This window comes from Apis laboriosa, unplaced genomic scaffold, assembly GCF_014066325.1.
Source record: "Apis laboriosa isolate Shangri-la unplaced genomic scaffold, ASM1406632v1 scaffold12_cov154, whole genome shotgun sequence".
Classification (NCBI taxonomy): Eukaryota; Metazoa; Arthropoda; class Insecta; order Hymenoptera; family Apidae; genus Apis; species Apis laboriosa.
Genome location: NW_025221207.1, coordinates 474,092 through 492,008, shown reverse-complemented (window position 1 = coordinate 492,008; position 17,917 = coordinate 474,092). Strand labels below are relative to the sequence as shown.

Here is a 17,917-nt window from a genome sequence, read left to right as displayed (position 1 = left end):
AAACAGTCTAACAGTAAGTTAAACCGAATAATTGCAACCGAATGAAAAACAGATAATTTTTTTTATCTTTTCACTGTATTTTTATTGTCATAGAATTTGCGGGTTTAAAAAAGTTCAAATGATAAAAATCGTGATAATATGGAAACAGATGTATCTTAGAATCAAATATTTGGCATTAAAATTTTTATTCCAAAGATATGGAGCGGAATTCTTCTGCTCTAAAAATGTTGACATTTTTTAAAATTTACAAAATTTAAATGGAGAAATGATAAAGTTCAACAATGATAGCTTGTAAAAATTAAATTGAAATACGCACAAATTCATAAATAGATAACATAGTCAAGGATGCTAAATTTATAAATTAACAACCATTATACCAAAAGGAAGATGTAATGATGTATTTGATGTATTTGATAAGAATGCATACTTGTTTGCTTATGATTTTCAAAATTTATAAAATTTCATGTGGAAATTTCATTGAGTATTATTTAATTTAATTATTCAAGTCTTATATTGTGTGAACAAAAAAATTTTTTTTACTTCCTTAATAGCATGAACCCTACATTCCGATTTTTAACGTGTTGAAATGAAAATTATTAATCTTTTTTTTTAATTTTGTCATTGAAAAAATATCTATTGTTGATTTTATTAAATCCTTAAGACACATGCGTCTACGAAAGTAAAATTAATGATAATAATCTTAATAATAATAATAATGTTAAGAATAAATGATACTAAACAGTAATTATCGCATAATAAATATTTATTACGTAATTATTATTGTGTAAAATGAATGAATTTGAAATTTTATAATTATAAGGCTTGTCTGAGCTACTCGTAAACGACCAAAAACTTTGGTTACCATCGTAAGTTATAATTGCAAAATTGTCGCGAATAACTGTCGTGATACATTTTTAGAACGAGACATTTTTAGATCGCATTTAGAAAAATATGTCTAAGAGTTTTTTAATGTAGATTTTATATTGAAACATTTCTAAAAGTTTCTACACATGCATAGAATCAGTTACAATAAGTTATTAAGAATCATAGAAAGCAACACAGTTCATATATTTTGAAATAATTTATAATTATTTTATTAAAAACAATTCTATTATGAAGCTTTTTCTCAAGATATATTGTTGTTTTCTAGTAATAATTACATAATTGAATATATGTGATTATATAAGACTGCTTGAAACCTGATTAATTGAGAAACGATTGAGATTTGACCTTGTTCAATTATTATATGGTTTAATGGAAAAGTGTTGTCTCCATTTGTTTTTACAGTTTTTAGACTATTAACATTTATTAAGACTTAACATTGTTATTGTGCATGTTACATTCGTTGTATTAAAGATTTTATATTACGGTATTCAATACGTGTATCGTTGTATTCCATTTACCAATATAAAAGTTTTGTATGAGAATTATTTAAATGATAAATATGCAAGGGCTTTACAACAGATTTATCTCTATAAAAATATAATTATCAATGTGTTCACAATTGTGTGACTTCGAGTCGAGTATTCGAAAGAAATGTATAGTTTATCAATATAATAAATGATACAGCTAGAGTACCTATTTATGTCTGTTACAATGTATGTGATCGCTTGAAATAAAAATTTGACATCAATATTAAATGAATATTTTTGATTTTCTATTAATGACTTTTATGAAAATATCACTTCGTTATTTAGTAATAAGTATTTTTCACAATATTTAAAACGCATTCTCTTATTGCTATTATAACAGAAATATTTATAATATATATTTTTATAATATATTATTATATAAAAAAAAATAATAATTGAAAAATCTCATTTAAGTATTTAGTTTGTAAATATATTTATCTATAAATATAGTAGATATAGTGTTAAATATATTGCTCTTAATTTACAAACTAATCACAGAGTTTCATAAAGGAAAATAGTATCATAATATGATTATTATTCGATAATAAATGCAATTTGATATTAAATTTCTTGATGTATATGTTTGTTAATACATACACTTGAAAGATATGTATAATTTTTATTATATATTTATAGAGTATTTGATAGAAAATGCTTCATTGTTCCTCAACTTTGTGTCTAGCTTTTTCTAATATTTGTTTCAATTCCGATGTTCGAGAACTCTTCGTCTATAAATAAGAAAAGATAAGAAAATTAAAATTCTATGCTTAAAATATTTCAATTTTGTTATTTACCTTATTTTCATTTCGTGCTAATAAAATTTGATTGAAAAGTTTGGCACCTTCCGCGATACCACAATATTGTTCCAATTGTCTTTTTGTTAAATCAAATACTTCTGAACCAGCCATGTCTCTTAATTGTTTACAAATTCTGAAAAACAAATTTAATTATTAAATTTAAATTTAAAAATTTTCAAATTAAATTTTTTTTTTTTTGAATTTAAGAAATACTTTTCTGAATATCCTTTAAATGTAAGCCATTTTTGCACTTCTCTAGGAGTGGAATATTGATCCAAGACAGGCTCACGATCTATACTCTTGCCATAATACTCTTTCTTCTCACGAAATATCATTAATACTTGTTTCAGTTCCTCTTGCACTTGTTTCTCGGTTTTCAGCCCTAAAAAAAAACAATACATCATGCATCAAACAACTTTGGGCATTATAAAAGTGTATATTACCGCTAATTGTATGATTACTCTTCAATGTAGCTGATTTGCATGAATTATTCGAAGAAACAGATATCTGACTTTCTAAAGGAGGCGGTGGAGGTGGTGGTGGAGTAATTGTTGATATTAATGATGACGACATTTCCTTCGCGATTTCTTCACGTACGTCCGGAGGTGGTGCGTGAATTTCAACTACCTCTGTCATTTCATTGGATTTTGATTTCTGATCTTCATTGATGGATGATATTTTTTCATTGATGTTAGGTTTAATTGCAAATATTACTTTGTTACTACCGATAGACGTCGTTTCTTCGTTAGATTCATCTGCAATATAATTAATATTGACAATATTATTAATAATCGATGTTATATATGTTGCAAATATATATATATATACAAAAATGTATATATTAAAATGCTTAATTTTACAGACATTAAGACATCTATTTAAACAAACTTACCCCAACATTTTTGAAGATTAAAATCACTAAACACTTTCTCAATAGACGATCACATTAAGAAGCACACTTTAAGCAAATGCAACGAATGCACTAACGAATTTACAAATACAATAATTTATTCTTCAACCAACGATTTTAAATATTTAAAATAGGACGAGTATACTTATGCATAAAGACAAATACAATCTGTAACCGAGTATATTTATTAATCAAGTGATGTACATAAATTACAGTGCAACAAAAATATTGGACGGATCGTAATCCCCATTCCATGGACACAAAACAGATAAAAGAGTTAAAAAAGAAGAAAAATTAGATTTCGCTCGATCAAGAAGTATGTATAAAATTATAGATTACGTGATCGTGCATCATATTTTTACTATTAATTGCAAAGTGTCCCTCGTGGAAGAATTTCACGATTTATATTACTCGCATGGTGGTAGATTATCGCAATACAATTACAAGAATAACTCTAAAGAGACTGAAAGTGCGAAGAAGAATTTAGAAGATCCAATTTATAAACATCGTTGAACATGTTTCCTGTGAACTCATTTTAATAAGTCCCTGATAGACTAGTTAGTATCGTATCGTCGAGAATAGCTCTATCATTGATTTCTATGTATAAATAATCCGGTCGTTCGAGAACGAATCGATAATGCTTGCATTAATTGCATGTAATTGTTTATAGCTCTCGATTATCTATACCACAAAACAATAAAAAAGTAACGTGAATTCGTCGATACGCAGAGTTCGCTCGGTGCTTTTTACTCTCTTTCTCTAATTATTACGGCGCTGAAAAACTAACTATGACGGACAAATGTGCAAGAACCAATGTCAAGTTACTTATTTCAAATCAATTATATATTTTTGGAATCAAGCATTTGAATTATGTATTATCAAAAAAAAAAGTAGTAGCAAAACAACTTGTCATAATATTTTAGAAAAAAATTTTGAAGAGTAACTCAACTTTGGCAAGCGAGAAAAAATTTATACAGTCGAGTAATGTTGCGATTGTAAAATTGCAATAATGTCCCATACTTTATCTATATTATATTTAAAAATGCGAAAATATCGCATCGCTCGTTTGTATTCACTCTTCAATAATATAAATCAACAGTCGCGGGATTTCTCGGCATCTCGCAATAAAGATAATAAAAATTAAGTTATTTTCTAATATTCTTTCTCTCTCTTTCTCTCTCTCTCTCTCTCTCATCATATGCAATTGTATTATGTCGCCGTTTCTAGAATTCAATTCTTCTTATCTGACCATTCATAGAAGGGGAATCGCAAAAATTCAACGATTCTTCTTCCTCGATGTTTCACAATATATTTGTACAAGCTTATTCACACTGATGCATACAGACACATGCAACGTCACGTAAATAAAAGCATCGAGAGAAAGAGTTTTGTACCGATGATTAAAGCCATTGATAAAAAAAGAAAAGAATGAATCACAATGTTGATGAATAAGAATCGTTCAACGTGTAACATTTTCTGTTATTACCGAAGGAAGATATAATTTTTATCAACAGCTTTAATTCGACAGACAAGCTTTTTCTTATAGTGAAGCCGAATATTTGATAATAATGGACGGACACAATGACTTCACCACGATTTCTCCAACGGAAACGCACGAATGTTGCATTTATAATTTTTACCAGTTCAATATGTTAACTTCACGCTTTTACAATATTTTTAATATAAAACTATACATGTTATTCTTTGTTTTTTTTCTTCTGTTAAGTATATATAGGTATATATAAGTATATATATATATATACTAAGATTTGGTTAGTCGATAAATATAAAAAGTATGATAGTCATTCCTATAATCACTATAAAGAAAAAAAGGTACGATATTAAAATAAACTCGAACACTTCTGATTGACTGTTATATGAGTTAGATTGTTTTAAACAAATATAAAGAATAAGATTTGCAACTTATTCATAAAATATCAAATTATTTTGTTCATTGATTTTAATAATAAAATATGTTCCATCCTATTTCCTGAGTTGCAATTCTATTTTTGATTGCAAACTTATATTTGATAAGATACCGCCTTATTGTTAATTGGTTTAAAGGCTTCAGAAAAGAAAAAAAGAACTAATATCTATATAATGCATAGCGATGAGTTTTTCTTAAAGTTCTTCCTAATATTCTTGAATCAAAGTCATTAATATAAATTATAAAAAGAAAACTTTGGATAAGATCGAAGAACTTGAAAAACCAACGCATTTTATAACAAATATAATTTCTCTACTTTGCTTTATTGCAATAATTATTGGTGGATTCGATCTAGATATTACTCACATATTTCTTCATATTTATATAATATATACAAGTAGAAAAAACACAGTATTCATCAAAAAGAAAAAAAAAATTGAAGAACGCTTAGAAAACAAAACGTACAAGGATTGAAGACACAATAAATGCTGTGGTGCTAATATACGTTGATCATTTTCGTAACATGCTTTATCTCATAATCGAAGTCATCAAGAAATATATCTTAAATAGTTTCAATCATATAAACACGAATTGTAAAAACTTCAAGCATTTTGACTGCATTTTCTTAAATAGTCTATTGAATAATCTATTTTGTCTTCTGATATCAGCGACCACAACTTAAAAGTTATCCTATTGATTCAATTCCTCTCCGATCCCTCAAGCAACGTACAAAACTAAACAATTCTGAATCACTAGATAGCTTAAAAATACCGGAATTCACCTTTTTTCCCAAGTCTTTCTTTTCTCACCCAATCTGCAGGTGCGGGAGGTGGAATCGCATGAGTTCGATGAGTGGCTTCAGGTCCTGGACTTGTGCTGGTCCTTTCGATTTCAGAATCCTAAAATAATTAATATAATTAATAATCCATAAAATACTTAATAATCCTTAAATAATTTTTATTATTGTAAAATAATATTTTAATGAAGATGATTTCAGAGAAGATAGTTAATAAATTATTTAATGTTATTAGTTCATAAATAATTATCAGAATCAATAACTATTGTTATAGTCAATGACACAGTTTCACAGTAATTACTGTTTCTTCAACCAAATCTTTGCAATCATCTTTACATAATTATTTTCCTTTAAGACAGATGAAGGTTCTAGAAGGCATTCAGGCAGTGAATCTCACCTCGTAATTATAGCTGTGCCCCTGCCTCGGATATCGACTCGTGTACAAAGGATTGTTGAAAACATCGTTGTCGTTAGAATGAGAAGGATTGTGAGGTGTAACAATAGTATGTGGCACATGGGCAACCTGGCCTCTGGAATTTCTTGCCTTCCACCATTTCCTGCTATCATCGAGAATCTCTAGGTATTCACCTCTAACAACTGTCAATTCTTTATCGTTGTTTGCCGTCCTCGGATAAGTAACTTGCACGATTTTCGCGTGTCTAGCCACTAAGTCGTCTAACCAAGCTTCCTGAGCTCTTTCCATACCAGCAGTTCTCGGTGTTCTTTCGATCGAGTCTACGGATATATCGCTATGCGCTCTCGTTTGATCGACGACTCTTTCTTCTCTACCATACAACTCTGAACCGGTACCGTAATTTCTATCAAAATATTCGTTACCGGCACGCTCTTCTCTGCTCTCGTACTCTAAATAATCGCTGCTATAATGAGATTCGTCAACTTCTCGATGATTATAATACGAATCGTTCTGTTGTTCAGGGAGCTCGTCCCTCTTCTGTTTGTCAGCGTTCAATAACGAAGCAAGATGATCGTGGTCTCTGTCTTCTGGTATTGGATACTCAGGGGACCAACCATCCATGAAGATAGGGTGATAGGGGGGAACGTGACCTTTCCATTGATCGCGTGGTATTAACCACGTATCGCCCAATGAATGCCAAAGCTCCGTCTCTTTACTTGTGACGCAGTTAATCAACAAATTTACCGCTTCTCTAGTCAATAACGGTGATACAACTTTGCTTGGCAAGTTAGGATCGTAATTAGTATCGTGAGATGCGTCCACGATCAAAGCAAGCGGCGTAAAGAGAAAATGCACTAGTTCAGGAGCGTTGGGGTCGTGAATATGAGCCTTCAACTTAGCCAGCAAATTAAACGACAGCTTAAATTTTTGAAAGATATCGATGAATTCCATCTCTGGTGGTGGTTTGGCTCTCATTGTCAGCATTCCGTCACCGAGATTTCTTTTCTTCGACTTTCGATTGCGCCTTCGACGTTCCAATTCTTTAGAAGCGGCCGCCGCATATTGCAGACGCGCGATAAATTTTTCAATATCATCGAAACAATGATTCAGGATCGTCACGTCGCGTTCATATTTTTCGGAAGATGTCGAGGACACTTCGTCATTGTTCTCCTCACGAGATATATCATTTTGACTATCGGCTACGTTTCGAAAAACAGAGATAAATTAAATTATTCCATCTTATAGATTTATATTTCATAAAATATTCAATTTTATTTACAAATAAAAAAAGGTGGATAAAAAAAAAAGAAAAAATACGAAAGGACATACCATTGTTAGCACTAAATGCAGATACTTGTTCTCGGACATTAACCCCGTTTAAGGGTGGTTCTGGCGGTGGTAAAGTGGGAGGCGGTGGAATACGTCCTCTTGGACCTCTTGGCGAACCACCTGGTACCAGTTTACCCATTTGCAGCATCTTCAGATCCTCGACGAGATCTTGTGCCGAGACACTTTGACACTGGAATATATGCATTTCTGCTCGTTGACCGGAACCACTGTCATCCGCCACTGTGAAGACGAGAATGTTGTTATACATCTCCATAGGATCCCTCGACGTGAACGCGGTCGGTTCCTGTATCAACGAGGCTGGGAAACGCTCCATGACGGCCTGCATACGAATTTATCAACGATGCATTAAGTGAAATTGCCTTAAATTGTACGCAATGTAATTTCACAAATGTTCCACTTCGTATTTCATCGTTCATCGCTATAAATATCATAAGCTACGTTTCTTTTCTCTTTTTTAATAGAAAGAAAAAAAAAAAAAGAATTTGTGCAGAATTTCTCTTATGTATTTGTAAGAGGATCTTTACCCCTGTCTCATTGTCCATAATCAGTACCCAGTTCCGTTCCAGACGGAGCTGCATCTTTTGACTCCAGATGCCGTTACTCTTCTCCAATTGCAAAAGTCGCCGCATACCGTCCGCTGGATAAACAATACCGGTTTCCTTCGTGACCGTGAACGTGGCCAAATGCTCCATCATGTATGTCGGCTCGGAACTACTCACACGGCCACCAGATGTGCTCGATGGACCACTCGACCCTCCGTCTAATACATTAATTATTTTATTAATAATACTGATCATCAACCAAACGTTTTGGTTAATTTTATAATAAATTGCGAATATTCAAGTCTATATACAAAACGTAAAGCAAAATTATAATAAATAATTAAGATAACCTATTAACAAGAATCATTCTATTTGTCATTTCATTCTATTGTTATTAATGAAAAAAAAAATTCAATAATGTGTTATTGTTACCTTTATTATAGGTGGAAGGACTATGTCCACTATTGTAATACGGCATCGTGATCAGATAATCGTTCACCCTTTATCTGTAACAAACAACAGACATCTCAACTTGAACAAATTTTTACGATTTCAATTCTATTATAATTTTATAAGTTTGGCAAAAATATCTTGTGCGTTAAAAAATCATAAATCTGTTTTTAACGCAATTTTTTATTAGTTAATTCACTAAGAAACAAAGACGAAAATCATAGAAGTTCGTTAAGTGTATTGGTTTAATAACTTAATGATGAAGACGGGCGATACTCGCACGTCGCGTATCGTATCCGGCTACCGGGTCATGAGGACCATACTTGGCGGCATGAAAGCCTGCTTGTAACCAAAGTGAAATTCCAATGAGCCTAATTCGCTCGCCAGACATGTCGAGAATTCCTTTTGCGTTCCTTCCATTTATCGAACCTTAACGTCCGAAGGTGAGATCCCGCGGATACAATGGATTAATAAATATTATTCATTGACAAACACTTTTGTAGAAATGCGTTTCACGGATTGTGTGGCGCCAAGGGATATACATAAAAATGGAAATATCGATATGTATCTATTGAAAAATTCAAGAAAAAATTAAGATGATAATAAAGTAAAGTAAAAAGATTTTTCATTCAATGAAAAAATCTTTTCATTACTCTTCCCTTTCGTGTATAATTTTTTCCTTGTCCTTTTATATTCCAATTATGTAAAATTATGTATGATTTCTAATTATATACAAAAAAATTTTTATGATGAAAATTATATGAATGAATTTTAAGTCAAGATTCTATTGCGTCTATTTCTATTTCTTGATCAACATTCCTAACATTTCGTTATTTTATTAAGTTTTTATGTTATATTCTGTTATTTGTATTATCTTGTACTAATTTTCTAAACATACGTTATACAATATTTTTTATATCCTTATTAATCAAATAAAATAATAGTAGCAAAGAAAGAAATTATAAAAACGATTTATTTTTTGCATAGTTATATGCAAGGAATGTGAAATTTTGAATTTGCTCCAAGAGAAATTTATTTGATTTGACGCCTCGTTACACGAGTGCGAACGTTTCGCATCCATACGGGTACAAGCAGGAAGTTTGAACCAGGTATAAAAGCTCCTATCGATGCAGGTCTGACAGGATATTTCCTTCTTTTTAGGTTGTAAATTTTCTAACAAGAGAGACGTTTACTTTTCAAGGCATCGTTCGATAAAATTCGCATCAGAATGTTGAATAATGAGATATTTTAACGATTCATTTGACAAAATAGGATAGTTGTTCTTAAAAGGCAACTAGAAGAATCATAGAAGATATTTAATCGTTATACGATGTGGATGGCGTATAAATTCCTCACATGCCTTTCCACATGTGAGAAACGTGCTTGTTTTAGACCGCATGATTTATACCAGGTAATCAGTAAGAACATTGAATCGTACTGATGCCTAGACTAGTATAGTGAACTATCTTGTGTAATTGCGACTTACTATTTTCCATCGTTTTATATATATATATATATATTTAAAAATCTTTTTTTAGATATCGAAATAATATAAAAAATATAATATATTATAATATATATTAAAAATATATTGAAAAATAGATCAAAATTCTTACATTAATGTAAATTAATAGATAAATTAATATTTTATCCTTTTTTAAATAAAAATCATATTTTTATTTTTTGGATTCTGTAATTTTATAAAATTAATAAAAAATAGTTTTAAAGTTTAATTAATAAATAAAGATAATATTTGTTTAAAATTATTATTAAATTAAAAAGACTTAGTTATATAGTTTCTGTTTCTAGAAATTTCTAACATTCATCAAATTACTTCTAATTTACTCATTAATCAGATTTTCAGATGTTTGGTCATAAACAACAATTTCAAATGTTAAATCTTCTTAACAAGAAGACACTTTGATCAACAACGAAGGATTGAGACACGGCTGACCGATCAGTATATGTGTACCAAATATAAAATATATTCCCGGTAATCTTTTCGGTTTTTCTCTCTCTTTGAACGTAATGAAACTATGGTAAAAGCAATGAGATGGTAATTAATATTCGAAATCTGAATGTGGAAACGGCGCCCGGTTCTTACCGGGTGGATAAATGTCGTCCGTTCAGTGAATGCTTTCACTGTGCGTGCCTGTCGTTGGGATTAAGTATGTTGAGAATCCGCATAACGGAAAAGAGCATTGTTACATATTCCTATCAAGTGTAACATTATTTATCTAATTCCTGAAAGTTGAAGATCTGCAAACAACGTAAAAAAAAAAAAAAATAAATAAATAAATAAATAAAAAGATTTATTTTCATCTCCCATTTTTATTTTTATTATTTTCGTACATCCATATATTCTTATCGAATAAATTATTTTCAATTCAAATTGCTTATTAATTTTTACTCGTATTTCGAAATTCTTAACCTCGTTAAACTTTAAACATTAAACGAATATACTCACATATTATAAATTATAGTCGGAATCGCGATCTAAATAAGAATACCGAAAATGAATGTAAAACCTACCTAGTTGAAGAACGAGGGCGTTTTGTTTAGTGGTCCAATTTCATTTCAAACGTATATAATTTTACGTGTGGACGGATTTGGGTCGTAGAATTATATCGCGATCAGTTAATGGCGTTGCGTAACGTGAGATACGTGACTGGATAAAAATTGATTGTATCATCGACGGTGGGAACGTTTGTCGGGTTTCCTCGAGATCGAGACCCTTCTTCCATCTCTTTTATTTATATTTCTTTTTTTAATACTTCGTTTCTATTTTTTCTAGAATCTCTTTATCATATATCTTTTTCAATGTTTAAACGGACGAGATTTGATAAATCTAATTATCTTGCCTAAATATCTTTATTAAAGACATGGAACAATTTTTCGCGCATGATTATTGCTATCGCAATGAATATATGCACATATGAATATAACGCTCGATGAAGCAGCGCAAGCGCAAGGTGATTCGATATATCGATGATTCGAGTTGATTATAAGCTCGATTTAGAACCTCGGAGCATAGAAACGATGAAGCAATTCGTTCTTCTTAGAGTCGTAACAGCGATGTAAAAGTGTCGTAACAACGACCTAATAGCAATCACATTGAAAAGGGAAGGGAAAAGGAAGGAAGGTGAGTGTGGGTTTCGTTTATAAGTTTTAGAATTGAAGGTGTGTATATATATGTATATACATATTTCAATGCATTTCGAGACCACGATCCGGTCGTTCCTCGATGACATTTCGAATTCCAGATTTCTATTGATTTTTATTCAAATCTGCTATTTTATATTTAGCAATAGAAAATATTCTGAAATTCTTGAATATTTGAACTTTTTATAAAAATCTTGAAAATTTTTCATGGAAGAAAAAACTAATAATAAGCTAGAAGAGAAGAATATTGTATATAATATATAATATGTAAAATTTAATATATAATATGTTAAAAGAAAATATAAAATTTTTTTAAACCATTTATTTTGAATTATTCCCGTTTTTTATAATAAAACTCTTCTTCGTGGGAAATAAGTTTGTAATAGTACTTAAAAGAATATAATAGTACTTTATAGTAATATAATAGTACTTTATAGTAATAGTCCCTTAAGTAACTTAAAGGAATATTCTAATCTATATTTAAGTAATTTAAGTTGAAGAAAATTTATAATTGTATAAAATTCAAAAAATTTTCTATAAGACCGTAATTTAGCACGAAATACAAACATGAATAGAAAAGATATAGTTAGAATAAAACTAACGGTTTATCGAGAAAATAAGATTTGATAATCCAATAATATTCTTTATGAAAATATTTATAAAAAATTAAAAATATGGAGCCAAAATATAATTTTAAAAAAGATTATTGTTAATAATCTTAATAAAATTCGTAATAAAATTCCCGAGTCCTATTAAAAGTGTTAATAATTTATGGAACAAGCAAGCATTTATGGACTGAAAAATAGAAAATAAAGTGTTTTATCTACAATTTACTTAACATTAACGATCATTTATTATTATTGAAGATAGACAACGAGATTCCATTGATGTTGGTCTTACTAAGAATCGTAGCAATAGAAATGGAAATTCTTATCGCCATCTATGATTGTGGATTAAATTATGTAAATTTCCGGGTGTGTCAATGGTGGTCGATCAAGAAAAAAAGCAAAAATTCACCGATCAGGTATTCCTTTAAAATTCGAATGCCATTGCAATTGATATACGAATAAGGGATAAGAAAAGATAAGAAAAGCATGTTATGAGACTTGGACATTTACGATTCTGCGACAAGTATACAAGTATAATTGCTTATGGATGTGGACACGCCCTGAAAGAAAAATTCATCCCAGGAATGCGCTGAAGTAATCACGTCCTTGACCGTACTTGACGGAAATGGCATTCAACCTTCTGATACCTTCTTCTTCGTTGTCTAAGATGGAATTCTACCGTAAGGCAGTTGTATTCTAGGTGAACGCCATGTTTGGAACACTTATCTGATAATTGTCTAATGAAAATATCGAAAATAATTTTGAAAAAAGATATATTAAAAGTTTTATTTGAAAAAAGAATACTGAATACTTAGATAGAAATCAACTAAAGTTTTTATTATAAATAATAATGCATCCTAATACATAATTGAAAAAATAATTTTTTTAATATAATTGTTACAATAATTACTATAATCATTCGTCGAATTGATATAATATATTTTTAAATAAACCAAATATTTACGAAAAATAATGAAATGATTATCTATTTAATTTAGGATTTATAAAACATTTAATTTTCAAACTAGTTTTCAAAAATTCTAGATACAATGAACAATATAGTATCATAATAGATTATAAATATATATTATAAATAATATTATAAATATATATATTTATAATCTATTATGATACTATATTAGAATAAATTATTCATCCTTCTTTTATACTCCCACATTATAAAGTTTTTGTACATTTTTCAAAAAAAGTATCAAATGCACAACCAAATATATAATTTGTATTGTAATGCAACAAAATTATGCAAAAATATTATTTATCTGATTTGGAAATGAGCATGCGCGATATAAACTGATTTGCAGTGCGAAGTCCAAATGACATGGGAGAGGGACGGAGTCTGACATTCTCGCGTTTTCTTCTCGAGTACATACTTGTGCGCGCGCACAAGGTAATCGCATCTCTCTGGTTGCATACCGTGGGGCGAATTCTCGATGGCGTATAGTCAGCACCATAAAACTCGATTCCATAAAAATGACGCGATAAAATTAATTGTTTGAAATTAATTTACGATTGCCATATAAGAACAGTGTCACGTGATTGACCAAGAAAGAGTGGAAGTTGGAAAATTCAAGCTATAAAATCATTGTTTTCTACTACGATATTTCTCTTCTTTTCACATCAAACGCAATTTACGTTGTCTTTTAGGTTAGAATTAAAGTTTGAGCACACGAAAAAGGAGAAGAATTTATGTTGTCGTTAATATAATATTAGTGTATAGTTAGTGTAAAGTTATAAGCAATATCATAAAATGCATGTCTTCCCAATTTATTATAGCATGAAAAACAAATACTTTATTCGTATTCCCTTCATTCGCCAGTGCATGGAATATCATACTAAAGGTTGTTCACTTTTCTTGAGAAATTAAAATCATTTCGTGAGATTTGAATAATTAAGAATGAATAATGAAAGAAAAAGTATATATGGAAATTATTGTCAATATATAATATATATTTAATTTAATATTTGCTATCAATTTCTTAAATAATTTTTTTAAAATATATAGAGATTGAATACATATATAAAGTTATTGGAAGAAGAAAATGAATGGATTTTTATAAATGAAGAATAAAGTAATAAATATGAAATATTATAATAAAATAAATATAGTTTAAAATCTCTTTAAAGAATTATTTTTTAATTATTTTATATATAATGATAAAAAAAAATAATTGTTATATATATAATAAATATGAATGATACAATATTAAAAACTTCAAAACATTTTAATAAAGATTCAAAATGTATTTAATGTAAGTATTTATATTATTAACTATTAACTATTAACTACAATAAAACAAAATATTTGTTACATTGATCAATTTATAAAATTAAAACAAATTGAATTAATTTAATGAAACTTTAAATAGTAATATTTAATAATCCTAATATTATCTTTATTCTAATCACAGTTTAACAATAGATTAATGAAAAAAAATTCATAAAAAATTTATAAAATTTCTATCAATGGACCAAATTCGTCATCTCGTATTCATCGAGAATCGAAATAAGTAGGAAGTAATCGAAGTTTTTGAAAAAATACCAATTTGTGAAGGCATGATAGATAAATGTTTGTTGAAAGTAAACATATCGCGGACGTACTGCGGTACGAGTATTGAAAAAGTGGAAAGAAAGTTGCCAATGTGCCTCGCATACCTACTGATCCGCCGGTCGCGAACAAGTTTTACAGTGAATGGACTGAGCGAATGAACTTTTCACTTACTTGCATCCATAGCTAAAAGATTAATCTCGATTAATCGAAATCTAATTCTAATTCAGCTATTTAATGACTATCAAAATTTTCTACACTGTTATGAAAGAAATATTATAAACTATATTTTCAATGACAATTAAAAGTGATATTCTTATATGCGTTATCGAGATCAGAATTTTTAGATAACTTTCGAACATTTTATATTATCCTTCTAAATCGAAGATAATTAAATTGCGACATGGTGCTTATCGATAATATAATGTATCGTAAAAATATAATGATCAAAAAAATTATATTCATAGCTTCCACATTATTTCATTGAATTCAGCGTGCAACATCACATAAAAGTTCATTTTATATGTATATAATGTTTTTTGTTTTTTATAAAAAAAGATTATTTATAAATTATCATAGATGATTATAAAAAATTTATTATAAAAAATAGAAAATTATAAATCTATTTTATTTATATTATGAATGAAAAATAATGTTCATAAACAATATTATGTAAAGCTTAATTTTAAAAGATTGATATGTGATTAGTATTTCTTGGAATATTTAGTGTGTTCTGTTGTTCATGAATTGTAAAAGATTATATGAATACGACTTTTTCTCAGAGTATCGAAGGTCATTCAATGCAATATCGATGCACGCAGTACGGTAAATATTTGCAATTTATGTCATGACGCTCATAATGGACTACGTAGGTATTTCGTAGGTGTAATTTACAGGTGATTGCCATATAGTCAGTATTAATCGACATTTTCAATGTTTCGTGTGTATCATTAAGAGGTTAAAATTATCTTAATATTTCAAATTTAATACTTTTTAAATATTTCCATATATAATTCAATTATTTGTAATTATATGATATTTTTTTTTAATTCTATAAATATAAAATATAATTAGAATCATATACTCTAATCTATTGAAGCGAATTTATATTTATAAAAAAGGACGTAAATTACATATTCATATTATTCACGAATGAAAACCGTAGAAGCTTGCGAAATAACTCCTGCAATTGCATTAGCTACATGATCGATAAAAAATTTTGTATAAGACAAGATATTTAACATAAATATAATTTAAAAACAATTGTTTTTAAAACTTGAAAACATTATCAATTAGCGATAAACAATATATTTATTTAAGTTGAGAGATCATTTTCATTGAAAATGTCATGGACGAGGAATCTCCTTAAAATAATGAAGAAATATTTAATTTATTTCTTTCTCATTTTCATAATCTGATTCTATTATAATTTTAATAAATAAAAAAAAATATATTAATTTATATAAAATTATATTTAGTGTTTTATTAAATTATTAATCCATTAAAAACATATCAAATGTTCAAAATTTGATTTTAAATTGAAAAATAATTTAAAAAAAAAATTAAAACAATGCCAAAACAATGAATCATCACGATTGAACGTGACAGTGATAACGCGTTCAATATGATTTGATTGCATACGATGCATATTTGTGTAAAAAAATCATACATAGCGAATCAAAATCTTATTAGCCTTTGTAATGTTCGTGTACTTAACATTACGAAGCAATCATATTCTATATATTCACCGTGACTTCAAAGTGTCATTTGCATAAATATTTCTTTTAAGCACAATAACTAAAACTTCAGATGAATTTACTGTCTCATATTAATATTATTTATCTGTATAATTTTACGGTAAAAATTTTTCAAATTTCTATTTAATTACAATTAAATATTTAATCACAATTAAATAATAAAAATAAAATATAATAATAAAAATAATAAAAATAAAATTGTATTTAATTCTTTCTCAGAGATATATGTTGCCGAGTACAACGATCGAAAATTTTTTTTCATGAAATTAATTTCGTCCATTAAAATATAAATAAGTGCTAATTAAAAGAAATTCAATTATATTGTTAATAGGATTTTCTTTAAGAATGAAAATTTGAAATTAATTGAAAATTAAATCTGAATCATACAGAGGCCACACAAATCATATATAGATATGTTCATGTGCGATTATCATTGAAGCATACAGCAACAGGTGTGACCGCGACGGACAATTCTCCGCGGGGAGAAATCCACGTCGGTGTACTCGGTACAATGACTCCAGTCAAGAAATCATTTCCATAAATACCTTGACAGCAGCGTTTCACCGAATCCGTTGACTCTCTGTTTTGGAGTTTGAGATCCTTATGAGACAAATCCGTATAAAAAAATCACAACTCACGCGATACGTAAATGCGTACGAAACAATTTCACACTGCTCTTACTTACCTATATACAAATTTTCACAATATGCACATAAAACAGAAAAAGAAAGAGAAAGAGAAGAAGGAGAAGCTTTTGACAAAGAGTTATGTGCCGATCATACTCGACTGGAAATATCTGAACGACTACCTGATTGCTCTTTGCTTGTTTGCTTCTTACCTGTTTTGCCCAGGTGCATTCCTGATTCAAACTTCTTCATTGGTCAAATCATACTTGCACAATATGGCGGTTAGATCTAACGGAATTAGATATTTCTTATGATTAAACAAGATATTGTAATTGAAATACAATTGACTGATTATAACAAATAATTAATATATTTATACAAATATTAATATTTTGAATTATTATGATAAAATAAATTAAAAATAAAAATTACAAAACATAATTACCAAAACTATAAAAAAAAAAAACTATGAAATGAAATAAATTTACAATTCAATAAAAAATAACAAATTTCCCTAATGATAAATTAAAAATTAGTTATAATTGATTAGTAAAGTATAATTTTTTTCTTCTATTATGAATTTTTGAAATATATGCAAATAT

The 17,917-nt window shown here is 28.6% G+C and overlaps 1 protein-coding gene across 5 annotated transcripts; it reads right to left on the bottom strand.

Moving 5' to 3' along the window:
- Positions 1–1,915: 1,915 nt before the first annotated feature.
- LOC122720591 (epidermal growth factor receptor kinase substrate 8-like) lies at positions 1,916–17,500 on the bottom strand. Of its 5 annotated transcripts, none has more exons than XM_043947382.1 (11): positions 17,375–17,464; positions 17,235–17,289; positions 8,582–8,655; positions 8,132–8,367; positions 7,587–7,926; positions 6,240–7,456; positions 5,828–5,945; positions 2,653–2,964; positions 2,423–2,591; positions 2,207–2,342; positions 1,916–2,140 (listed from the first exon to the last, which is right to left on the bottom strand). In XM_043947382.1, the coding sequence occupies exons 3-11, from the start codon at positions 8,625–8,627 to the stop codon at positions 2,069–2,071; spliced, it is 2,646 nt and encodes an 881-aa protein (XP_043803317.1). In that variant the 5' UTR covers positions 8,628–8,655; positions 17,235–17,289; positions 17,375–17,464; the 3' UTR covers positions 1,916–2,068. The 5 variants fall into 5 exon arrangements, with proteins under 5 accessions (XP_043803317.1, XP_043803320.1, XP_043803318.1 ...); XM_043947385.1 differs by having other exon boundaries at positions 17,235–17,269; positions 17,375–17,445; XM_043947383.1 differs by lacking the exons at positions 17,235–17,289; positions 17,375–17,464 and adding exons at positions 10,704–10,858; positions 11,132–11,266.
- Positions 17,501–17,917: the final 417 nt, after the last annotated feature.

What these genes read in the sequence shown, in the direction of transcription:
- LOC122720591 (XM_043947380.1), bottom strand. Translation starts at nt 8,627, where the DNA reads ATGCCGTATTACAATAGTGGACATAGTCCTTCCACCTATAATAAAG. An exon ending in TCCTTCCACCTATAATAAAG is followed by an intron (nt 8,368 to 8,581) that starts GTAACAATAACA and finishes TTAATGTATTAG; the next exon opens with ACGGAGGGTCGAGTGGTCCA. An exon ending in AGAAAGACTTGGGAAAAAAG is followed by an intron (nt 2,965 to 5,827) that starts GTGAATTCCGGT and finishes ATTATATTGCAG; the next exon opens with ATGAATCTAACGAAGAAACG.